Source organism: Parasteatoda tepidariorum, chromosome 10 (assembly GCF_043381705.1).
Source record: "Parasteatoda tepidariorum isolate YZ-2023 chromosome 10, CAS_Ptep_4.0, whole genome shotgun sequence".
NCBI classification, from domain to species: Eukaryota; Metazoa; Arthropoda; class Arachnida; order Araneae; family Theridiidae; genus Parasteatoda; species Parasteatoda tepidariorum.
Genome location: NC_092213.1, coordinates 84,385,865 through 84,398,688, shown reverse-complemented (window position 1 = coordinate 84,398,688; position 12,824 = coordinate 84,385,865). Strand labels below are relative to the sequence as shown.

General features: G+C 27.7%; 1 protein-coding gene and 1 long non-coding RNA gene across 3 annotated transcripts in view; both read left to right on the top strand.

Moving 5' to 3' along the window:
* The window catches only part of LOC122270810 (uncharacterized), a 27,092-nt gene extending 18,620 nt beyond the window's left edge, over nucleotides 1–8,472 (top strand). The window contains exon 2 of the long non-coding RNA XR_006226003.2: nucleotides 7,503–8,472. This is a non-coding gene — a long non-coding RNA (uncharacterized lncRNA). The remainder of the gene's footprint in view (nucleotides 1–7,502) is intronic.
* Nucleotides 8,473–12,485: 4,013 nt separating this feature from the next.
* The window catches only part of LOC107454696 (PX domain-containing protein kinase-like protein), a 45,578-nt gene continuing 45,239 nt past the window's right edge, over nucleotides 12,486–12,824 (top strand). For both annotated transcript variants that reach the window (XM_043049632.2, XM_043049633.2), the window contains exon 1: nucleotides 12,486–12,821. In XM_043049632.2, the coding sequence (XP_042905566.1) occupies nucleotides 12,753–12,821 (69 nt within the window). In that variant the 5' untranslated portion in view covers nucleotides 12,486–12,752. The remainder of the gene's footprint in view (nucleotides 12,822–12,824) is intronic.

The window sequence follows — 12,824 nt, the reverse complement described above, 5'->3', positions numbered from 1 at the left end:
TTCTCGTGGTCTTCCTCTCCATGTAACGCAAATGCGGGTTAGCTCCATCAAAAAGTCCTCCACGAAGGCGAATTTCTCCCAATACTTGATCTAGGAGTTCCCTCGTCATCTGGAATGGTTTCAAAATAACAAAGCTACGGAGTTGAGCATTAGTAGTCGTAAGCTCATAAAATTGGGTCGGCTATTCAACGACGGTTATAAAATAAAATAAAATATGTGTTTTAACCCCTTCCTTCTCGCGCCTGTGAAAATGACGGGGTGAGATTTCGCCCGCTATTTCTCGCTCCCGTGATATTGACGGGCTGGAGCCTTCAGTGGTAACGCGCCAATAAGAATAAAACTAATCCATTTCTTTTGCCCGGAAAAAATTTTATTTCTCATTTTACACACCTGATGGCAGTACCAGGATATTTTTAAGGTAATTGTAGATAGTTAGTTTATTTTAAACTAGTTGCAACACTAATCAAATACGTAATACAAATACAAAAGTCAAAAAATAGGCACTTTTATGACCGTTTTCTTGAAAATTAACCGATCGTTAAGGGGTTAAACAGAATATTTATTTGTACTGTGAGAGACACTGGGATTAAAATATCAGTCACCGCTTTCTTAAAATCCTATCTGCAAGAACGGAATCATTGTCAAGTCAAAATAGGCTAAAACCATCTTTTAATAAAATCATTATCACCATTATTGTCATTTTTGCTAGGGCATATGTTTAAAAAATTCTGGAAGGGGAGAGTATAAAAGATTTCAAAAAAATAATAATAAAAAAGTAAAGAATAATAATAAATAAATAAATTATGGAAGGGGAGTATAAAATATTTCAATAAAATAATAATAAAAAATAATAATAAGTAAATGAACTATGGTAGGGGAGTATAAAAGATTTCAGTAAAATAACAATTAAAAATAATAAAAAATAAATAAATTATGGAAGGGGAGAGAGTATAAAAGATTTCAATAAAATAATAATAAAAAAAGGATAAAGTAATAATGAATCAACTATGGAAGGGGAGTATAAAAGATTTCAGTAAAATAATAATTTTAAAAAAAATTAAAAATAATAATAAATAAATAAATTATGGAAAGGAAGTATAAAAGATTTCAATAAAATAATAAGAAAAAAAAATAATAATAAATAAATAAATAAGTAAAAATAATAATTTTTTCCTGTCGGAATATTTTCCATTTTCTCAAATTTTGACAACATTCTGTCCCCTACAAACAAAAAGATCAAAGATATAAATGACATTTCCTCAGAAAATTGTGTGGACTATGAATCGAATGAATCGAATATTACAATACAGGTACAATTATATTTTACGGACTGAAAAACGCTTTAATATTTAAAAATGAACTTTATTCCAAAGAAAAAGGAGCATTGAAAGCTACAAAAACTTTTATACAAATTTTTAAACGATCTTTTTTTTTTTTCTAATCAAGCAAAAATCCCTTCTGTGTATTGAGAGTTGTAGCTCGTTTTTATTTAATATCTCAAAAGTTAATTCAGTAAAAATAAAGTATAATTTTGTGACCGATTTACACCAATACGTTTTTAGATAGCATGAAACTTTTTACATTAAAGATTGAAGAAAGCTTATTGGTTCTTTCATTTATCGTGTGTCATTACCTAACGATTTCTTTACACAAAGGAACTTTAATTGCCTCTGCTCCAATCATATCTCTTGACCCGTGAATGGTTGGCAGCAGTGGTCCATTCGTTCGACGAATGAGACGAGTTTGGAGGATTCATCTTATGAATAATTCATCAGCTGTTTAATTCTTTTTTTCTGGCAAATAAAATTTTACTTTAGATGCGTCTCCCAAGAGAGAAGAATTTCATTAGTTTTCCTCTTTTTTTTTTATTAAATCTGGAATTAAAACGATTTGCAGATTTGGAATATTTTTGGAAAAAAATTCTTTCCTTCAGTATAGCATTTTTTTAAGTTCAATTTATTAAAGCTGAATAACTTCTGTATGGCATGTATTTTTAATAGGATTATATTTTTGAAAAAAAAAAATAAATAAAAGAGTTGCATTTTGTTCCTATCTCGTTCACCTTGTATGAAGAAAAAAAAATTTCGTTTATTTTTGTTTTTATCTTCAGGTTTCTTTCATTAATAAAATTACCATTAACTTTTCAGTAAATTTAATTTTTATATGATTTCTTGTTTAAGTTACTTCTCATAAAGCTTAATTTTTAAATGATTTCCTATTTAAGTGACTTCTAATTAAGTTTAATTTATAAATGACGTAAGAAATTAAATTGAGAAGTTCCGCTCTCCCACCCGGTATAGTTACCTCTCATCTTTCTTTTTTTTTTCCCTTAAAAGTTGATATTTTCAAAGGGAAAAAAACGACTAAGAACATTTTTTTCACGAAATATATAATTATTATAATTTTATGTAAGAAAAATAATCAACTCTACTAACCAATTGGATTTGAAAAATAATAAAATTAAGGAACTTGTGACACAATTAGTAAGCAATAAATGAGAAGTAACTTTACTTGTTAACAATATTACCGTAAACCGGGGCGAGTCTACCCATTTTTTCAGTTTGTCAACTTTCAAGTGGTCAAACTTTTGTAAATATTAAAGAAAAAAGGCTTTTAATAGGTGTTTCGGAATCGCTATTTATCCCTCTTTAAAGCTGTGAAATCGATTTTAGAAAATATTAACAGTTACGCTGTTACTGTATATTTTTATAGAACTGCTGACAAATCTCTCGTATGGGGCGAGTCTACCCATTCTACTAAAATGAATGTTAACATTGTAAATAATCAAATTTTACTATTAAATTGTTATTTTAGTTACTATATAGGATATTTATGAAGTAAAATTCATAACTTTATTATATATTCCATTTTTTTATTCATAAAATAACACAAATTGAGTATTTGATCGATTATCACATTTTGATCACAGTTTTGTTTTTATAATCATTAACATTATAAAATAACATTTTTTTCTGATTATTGTTGATAAAAATAAATTAAAATTAATATAAATTTACAATTAAATAATTAATAAATAATAATAATTAAAGATTATTAACAAAATCGAAATTCAAACATTGGGAATCATGAAAAATCCTTTTCCCATTCTTTTGGGAGGTAATAATAATTTATAAATAATAATTTATTTAACTTGCATTAAATAAAAAAAGTTAATTTTGTAATATAAAAATTGAAAAAATAGGTAAAATAAACATATTTTATATTTACATTTATATTTAACCTATAAATTTTCTTATTAATGATAAATTTATCAATGCAGAATTAAAATAATATACTCAAATTCATTTAAAATGACTTAATTTTAATATAAACAAAGTTCTAAATTATATTATTATGCTTTATTAAAACTAAATACGAATGGGTAGACTCGCCCCGCGAATTCTGGCTTTTTGTTTACAACAGCAAAACTTACATTCTTTTTGTTTTTTTTTCATATAAAATTAATGTAATCTTAGTCTTAGATAAGTTTATCACTTAACCAAAGTGAAAATAGTAATAATAATAATATACTTACGGAGCACCAACTAAAAGTTTGCTGATTTTCAATACAAATCTCTCAAAAGACGTTTGAACAGGTCGGTTAAAAAGACACCAAATAAATAAAAACGGATCAAACTACTACAGCGCCATCTTCCTTAGAGTCTGAACTAAGTCTTCCGTCGGTAAAATTTTTATTTATTTGCAATTTAAAATAGTGAAAATTAAATAAAACTAAAATGGGTAGACTCGCCCCGGTTTACGGTACCTTAGAATTAAAATTGGAAACGGTTTATTATTTTTTGTGAGTCTTTCATATTCTTAAAAATTTTGGTATTGATGTTAAGATCTGGCAAATTTTTACACCAAAATTACAAGTATCCAATTAAAAGGTAAAAAAAAAATTTTTTTTTATTGCATTGACAAAGATACGGTTTCACAGATTAAGGTTCTTTTTTTTACTGGGACAATATTTAACCATTATAATTTTGCTCGGAACACAGGAAGAACAGCTAACTTTACCAGTCTTTAAAAGTTCTTCAACCCTTTAATGGGCCATTTATTTCTACTGAAGGTAAATTAAGGAATTTTCGAAATTGAAATTGATATAAGAATAGTAATTGATATAAGAAAGAAAAAACTCATTTAGTTTATAAAAAAAAAATCAAAATTTTAATGTCATTTTTTTTTTTTGGTGGTAAGTATATTTACCACGGCCTATTAGGAACTTATTGATTCTTATTTTTCGTTATTTATAAAATAAATTTTATAAATGCTGCAAAGTTATACTTTTATACGTTTTCTTAAACTATCAATTTTATTCAAACGCACTTCAAGAAAGCTGAATTTATTAACAAATGGAAACCTAAATTAAAAGTGGTAAAAAAGTTCACCATGGGCTTCAAAAATTGGTGGTAAGTATACTCACCATGGCTTTCGAAAGGGTTAAAGAAGCACAATAAAATTAATACAGCCAACTTCACAATAAAATTAATACAGCCCACAGAACAGAGTAAGAATTACTATTCAAGGGGAAATGCTGGGAAAAGATCCAGAAGAGTTGGAAAGACTACGTCATACGTCCGCTATGGAATCTTTTGCTAATTTCAGAGTTGAAACAGGTCATAATTGTTTAGCATGTCTCGTAACTACCACCGTGATTATTAAACATCAGTTCACTAGTGCATAAGACATGCTAAGTCGAAACAAAGTACCTTTCAAAAGATGAATGTTGGTGAAGTCGAAAGCTCAATCCTCACGTTGGTGATCTGCGGACGTGATGTGACATCTCCAACCTCGATAGTAACGCCCATTTCGACTAGGACGCGCTTACTTCGTGGAATGGTACACATTGAAAAGTTGACTTGCTATTTGTGACTGCGTTATAGTCCTCCTCATGCTGTTGCTACTCAGTCTCTATCACACACAACGGGATAATGCGCATACCCGACTACTAACAACGTTACAGGAGAGGACACACGCACAACCGCTAATTTAATATGACTCTCAAGACAAAAGTTTAAAATTTGCTGAACTTAATACAGCTCTCACGACAAACACTCAATATTTGGTGAACTTAATACAGCTCGAGCAACAAGCGCTCAAAATTTGGTGAACTTAACACAGCTCTCCCGGTAGCATGTAAACTACCTTTACATCTACAGTATCCTCAAGAGATTTTGAGCTCTCTGATTGGATTCCTCGGCGTTGCCTTCTGCTACGTCTTTTTGTAGCTCCTCCCCAACATCATTTCTCCGTAGTACATTCACAAAATGTAAATCAATCATAAATCAGTTCCAGTATATTTCTCATACTAATTTTAAGACAAATGTTAAAGTTTTGTACAAAATATAAAATAGCGTCATCAATGGTCGTTCAAGAATAACGCATTTATTTAAATCTAATTTGCTTTAAATTTTATTCTTATATTTTTCTTTATTTGTTTGAAATATTTTTCCGTACGTTTCAGTATAATATTTTTAAATATTAATGTTATGAATTTCAGGTAAACAACCATGTTTTGGTGAAACATCAAATTAGTACAATAATAATTATTAAACATAAATTAAAGCATTATTAGCTAGCTTTTATATAATAAATATAAGAACTAATTAATATTCAAATTGAATAGCATTATGAATCTCCTTATACACTTAGAAATTAAAATCTCTTACTTTAATTTATTAAGTATGATTGCAGAACCATTCAATACAGTTTGAATTTATTGTATGAGATTTTAAAATGTATATAAATTCATCTTTAAAAATTTTGTTGTCTGTTCTAAAAGAGTAAGTTTCAAATTTCTTCTAGGAAATTATATTCATTGCATGAATAATTATATATTTTAAAATCTATATTAGCTCTTTTTCAGTAAATAAGGAGATACATCCATTTTGTGCGCCCAGAAAGTGCAATAACAGTGACAAATAAACGCTAAATACGACAATCTTAAGCTGCATAGTTTTCCACCAAATTTATTTGAAAATTTTCGAAGTCCGTGTTTTAATTTCATTCTATCGAACAGAAAGAAAAAAAACAGTAAGTATGATTAAAGCTGTTAGGATTAAAACTTTTTATCAATATCTGTGCTTCTGTTTTGATTTTCATGTTCTATATTGCTCATTCCCGTCTGTAATGTCGCATAATTGCACGAATTTTTGTCTATGCTTTCTTAAATGCTTTTGTAGTAAAATTTTCAAATCGAATTATACTCCGAACCCGTTGTCATGGAAACTGGGTTTCTTTAAGTTGGTTGGGTGCACAAGGTAGGAAGGAAAGTGGCCAATATTGGCGCTAAAGAAAGCAAAGAGCTAAATTTTTTTATTCGCCAAGAATCTTACTGAAATTATGAACAAAATACTGACAAGAATAAGATTTTTTTTTATATCATTTAGAAATAAGCAGATTTCTTATTATGATTAAAAAAAAAAAGCAGATTTTTTTAAAAATATTTTTTAACTAAGGGAAACAAATTTTAAATGAAGCAAACTATCGGATTTAAAAAGTTAATAAATATTTTCTTAATTAAATCTAAATAAATAAAAAAAAAACTACTTAGATGCTCAAAAATACTTTGCTTTCGAAACCTATTTTTCTACGCAATCTTTTTTTTTTTTTTTTTTTTTTTTTTTTTTTTTTTTTTTTTTTTTTTTTTTTTTTTTTTTTTNAGGGGGGGGGGGAGTCTACATAAACATGAATTCGATAGTTTTCATTGATCATGAAAAAGGTCATATGTATTCTTTATAATATTTACAGTATTTTTAAAGTAATAATTTTTTTGAAAATATTTTCCTAATTATAAAATTAATTTTTTTATTCTGAAATATATCTGCTTCTATGAAACAAAAGAAATTTAGTAAAAAAGATAACCCGCACAAACAGTATACATGTGGAGTCATAATACCATCCATATGAATACTGCTTGTTTGTTTATCAGCTGCCATATCACGCCCTCTTAGACTCAACACTAACTCTGATCTATCCAAGCGATTATCATGTTGTTCATTTAATATTTTAACAGTTGACAGTTCCTTCTGCAATTTTTTTGCTTGGTCGCCTTGCATAAAATTCAATTCTCTATTTCTCATGAGGAGAAATTCTTCTTAGGTGCTTAGACACATTTTATCAGCAAAAATAAATAAATAAATAAAATAAAATAATAATAATATTTTAAAATATCAGAACCTCCCTTTCCTTTCCGGGATCTCTGTGGGTGAAAGGAGGCTTAAGATAAAAATACCCCCCCCCCCTTTTAAACAGCTGGTCTCGAAATATTTTTCAGATGATGAAATGTTTTTAAAAAAAATAATTTCTTTTTGGATAAGAAAAAAAATTTCGCAATTTTTTTAAATATTGTATTTTAAAAATAACAATTCAATATGACTTGCTTTGATTAATCTTTCTATGTTTTTTTAAAAAAAAGTAAGTATTCAAATTTTAAGTTATTTCAATTCTTATACATTTTACTAGCATAAATTTCATAATTTATAATCTTCTTTTATTAGCACAAAGGCACCAACAACTTCAATGCTTTTAGTCAAGAAAGAGGCTTAGGAAAAAAATATTGTTATGACTAGTGCAAAACCTATTGATAAAAGTATTTATTCTGCCGAAATTACCAGAATTTTAGAAGGTTATAAACAGTTTTCTCCAACTTCAAATGTACTAATTTCAAGAACAGATTATAAACAAGGAATGTGTATAGTTTCAAGTTTTGAGAATGAAGAACCTGTGCGTGATAAAACAATTATTATTTTGTGAAAAGGCTCCAAAGTTTTATTTGTGTATAATCTTTTTAAATCTTGTTGTGTTTTTTACATAAGGGGTTTTCAACTGAAAAATGTGATGTAGTTAGAGTAATAGCCCCAGAAAATCTATAATAATGAGTATATAATGATGAATATAATAATGAATATGTAATAAAAATATTGCTTTTTCTCAAATACTCACCAACATTTTACAATTTGTAAAAAAATGACAGTATTTTTTTTCCAAACTGAGTGAAATATTAATCTTTTTACCAAGTAGTAAATTATGTTTATAAAAAAGTAATTTAGTTATATTGCAAATTTTAATTCAGATGAGGCAGAGTATATCAAGAAATTTAGTATCTTATTAAAATATTGAAAATTATTTTCCGATGATCCCAAATTTCAAAACTCTAAACATTGAGGCATATGGTAGCGTAATTTTTATTTTAAATTACTGCAAAATTAAAAATAAGTTTGAATTGAATGCACTCTCTTAGTAGCAAAAACATACTATATATATCATATTTTTGAGTGAATATTTTGTATTTTTTTAATGAAGGCTGTGATATGTATAAGAAGTATATATGCGAAGTGATATGTAGTGATATGTATAAGAAGTATAATATATTTAAGTTTCAAGATTTTGCATAAAAATTATTATATTCTGTCTATGTATACAAACATCAAAATGATTGTAAATGAATAAATTATGCTTGAATATCGATCTGCACCTGTATATTTTTTGTTCATATTTCCAAGTTATGTCATTGTTTTTACATTTCTTAATTTACTTCAAATTTAATATCTCCATACGCCAATGTATTAATATTGGAATGTTTCCTTAATTAGAGATTGAGGGTTGACCAATCCAATATTTCCCTACTCTTTTATATAAATTTTTATTTGTGAAAGTAATATTTTCATTTTTAAATAATAAAATAATTTCAAAATACATAGTAATAAGAATTTGCTTCAGCTAAAAAATAAAACTCTCTTTAAAACATTAGTGGTACTTACTCTATAGCATCTGTAAGTTCTTTAACGAATGAAATGTAAAAAAGAATTTCAATTTTACATACATCAACTTGAAGAAAGAAAAAAAATTTTATGAAATGAAATATTTTTATAACGCCAAAAAGTAGAGAAAGTTGGCATCATTATTAAATTTTTATTAAAAAAAGAGACGATAATTTAAGTCAAATTCATATAAATCAAATTATAATTTAATTATTTAAATCCATAAAAATTTTAAAAAAAACTATTTTTATTTTAGATGTGTTATCGACGTGGTCTACAAGTAGAAGGAATTTTACAATGAATCGATGAATCAGCCAAAACAGAATTAAGGAATCATTGAATCAATCGATAAATGTTTAATTGAATCAATAAATGAATGAAACAATAAAATCAATGAATCAGCAAAACAGGAAATCAGTGATCAATCAAATCAGTGAACAGCAAATCTATGAATTGGTTAATCAATACATTAGCAAATCAATAAGTGAATAAACTGACGTATCGATAAATCAGTGAGTTATAAATTAGAGAATCAATAAATTAAAGAAACAATTAATGAGCGATTCAGCTTTTTAATAACTGGACGAAATTGTTAATGAGGGAATCAATAGATTTGTTGATAAATAAATAAATGAATCAAAAATTAAGAAATAAGCAGATCGAAGTATAAGAGACTCATTAAATCAACGACTCTCTGATTCTGCGAACCAATAACGAATGAGCGAATGAATCAAAAATTAATGACAAATCAATCAATTAGTAACGGATTATTTAATCATTAATTAATCTTTAAATGAGAGAATTAATGATTTATTAAATTTATAAATGAGAGAATTGATTATATAGTAATTAATTATTAGTAATTATATAGTAATTGATTATTAATGAGAGAATTGATGATATAGTAAATCAAAATAACAGAACAGCCTATGATTTACTCATTTATTGATTTACAAAATAATTTATAGACTCATTCTTTGATCTTGTTATTTACTAAATTTTTTAATAATTAAGCTTATTCATCTACCATCTGATCAGCATCGTAAAAAAATATATATTAAGAGTGGTCATCACGGCACACCTTCTGTATTATAGTAATATAGTCAATTAATTTTACCAATGTAAAATTTCAATACATAAGACTGTAAAAAATGTAGATAGTTTTTTATTTAAAAAAATCAACAATCTGAATCAATTTCTGATTTTAAAAAGCATAGCTGTAGGAATATTAAAGAGACAATAGTAGTTTCAATTTATTGCTACTTTTAACATTATGAATCATGTGATGTTAAAAAAAATCGAAATCATATTATTTACGAAGCTGCAGTGGTAGGTAGGAAGATTATTTATCATTAAGACTGGAAAATATTTGGAATTAATTAACAAATACTACCATTGATATCGCTGAAATGCTAGAAAATATTAACTAATTTTAACTTTTTAAACTAGACGTGAATATTATGCATGAACAAAAATTACATGCACATGTATCAGTGTTATTAGTATAGCGAAAATATTTTTTCAAATTAAAATCTTAAAATAATCACAACTTCATCAAACTGTTAAGTATCCTCCTCATAGAAAGTGGTAAAAAAATTGCATAATCTCGAACGTCTTATTTTAGCTTGCAAAAGCATTTAGAAGCATTGCTTTTTATACACACACACACATCCATCATCAAGAGAGTTCATGGTTAAAACTATGATGGTTAACCATCAAGAGAAGTTTGATTCTCATGAACCAACAATCCATGATGGTTCCAACTATACATTTCCATGATGGTTCCAACTATACATNATCAAAAATGTTGATTGGTGAAGGTATAGGGCCCGCATCTCGATGAAATAACCGAGGTTTGAATCCCTGCTATCGTTTCGACTGGTCGTTACGAATCCTGCTCCCATTTTGCACTGGTAGCAGTGCTGACGTAAAATATCATCAGTAGTTGACAAATGATGGGTCAAAATTTGATTGCCATCGGGATTCCCGAAAGATGTTTTAATGGTTTTCCTTTCCATACCCAAGTAGCACAATTTGCAAAAACGATATCGTAAAAACTTAGCTTTGAACATTGTACAATATCGTAGCGAAACATTGTACTATATAAAAATGGACCCCTTTTATAACGTATATTCAATATCGCGAAACAATATTGTTCGATATTGTCATAACGTTGGGGAACGTCTATCGATATCTCTGAGCATTTCGGATATCTCTAAATTTATATTTTAAATTTATTTTTTGGAATTATAACAATTTGGCGTAATTTTTTGTCTTTTAAATGATTAATTTTGATTTGAGAGCACAATAAAGTTCAAAATGAAAAGTTTTACGAACAGACTTTTAATGTGAAATCGACGGGAATCGTACAAACAATGTCGATTTTCGCCAGTATTGACAATGTCGGTCGATGTAGACTAAAGCTGTTACAATATCCATGTGCTACTTGGGTATAAGGCAAATGTGGGTTAGTCCTATCACGAATTTCAAAAAATTCTCCTCAAGTTCTAGTTTGCCCAGTGCTATACAAGATAGTTCCCTTCACAGAAAGCATGTAACCTTATGGCAAACATGTGTCGGAATTATGGCAGGAATGTGTCGGAAAAACCTTTTTTCAATAAAGCAAATATATTGTAATTTCAAACCTTTCATCCTAAATGGATTAAAAATTATTTTTTAAACCTTTCTAAAAAGCGTTGTCACTTAGGTCCATAATGACGTTTTAGCTGACTTCACGCTAGCGATAGGATCAAATTGCATTGTCCATTAAAATTTCATGACAAGGTGGATTTTAGGTGAGCATACAAGACGTTGAGAAAAGAAAGCTTATAATGACCTAGATTTAAGATTATTTTCACCTTGAGACTAGCTTTATTAAAGAATTTTTTCAAGCTTGAAAACCCTAAGTCAACCTCGATTTAAGGTTTTTATATAGAAGGTTGTTTTCCAAGATTTTTGATTAGGGTAATGTGCGTAGAATGGAGCAGATTGTCTCAGATCTCGTTTTAAGGTTAGAAGGTTTACACGTAAACCGCATAACGAACCTTTTTAGGTTTACATTAAAAGGTTTTTGCTGAGTTAAAATTAACCTTATTTTGCTATATGGGTTTATATTAATAACAGTAAGTGATTTTTGACTCAGTTAACGCGTGATTTTTTTAAAAACGCTGTTTCCTTTATTCGAAATATTTTCGTCAATTTAGCATAAAATGTAACATAAATTTATTGAAAAAAAAAATTATAATAATAATTTCTTATTTTTCAATGTTTAATTACAATAGTTTTTATGCCAGAACAAACAGTGTGAGTTTCATGAGTTGTTGGAATAAATGTTTAGTTCTGAAACGTGCTTTGCAAGTCTATAATTGTTAAGAAAATGTTAAGAATCATTTTGTTAAAAATACATTCATTTAAAAGATGATTCTTTTCTTCAATTTCACTATAAAAGCGTTCAATTAAGAATCTATTTATATTTACTTCCTTAAAAAACTCAAAACACCTATAAAATATATAGATATAAATAAATAATATTTGTTGTATAGTTTCCATTTTTTTATGACACGGGGAAAGAAGAACTGCTTTCTTTTGGAATTCATACAACTCGCACGTCATGAAGCTCATCCCACTCCTGAGTATAAGCGAAAACGTCATTATTTGACGTTTTTGACCACGCCTCCTCAAAAAATTACCCGCAGGGACTCGCAGAAATCTCGCCAAATTTTGGCAACAATTTTGGCGCATGTCAGGATATTGAAATCTCCCGGTTTTGAAGCTTTAATAAATACTTCTCATAAAATTATTCAATATTTTTTTTCTAATTTTTAATTCGAAAAAGAAAATAAACTTAAATATATAATAATCTCAAATAGAACTTAACTAACTGAGAAGAAATAACTTGAAAGATTGAAACTGGCAACAGAACTTTAAACATGTGACCCAAACAAACAAAATATGGAAGTCCGATATTTTTGATTATGTGAAATAAATATGTTATTAGATGATACCCAAGTTTTAAGCTGCCTAATAGAGGCGGCAGAAAATGTGCAAGGATATACTGTA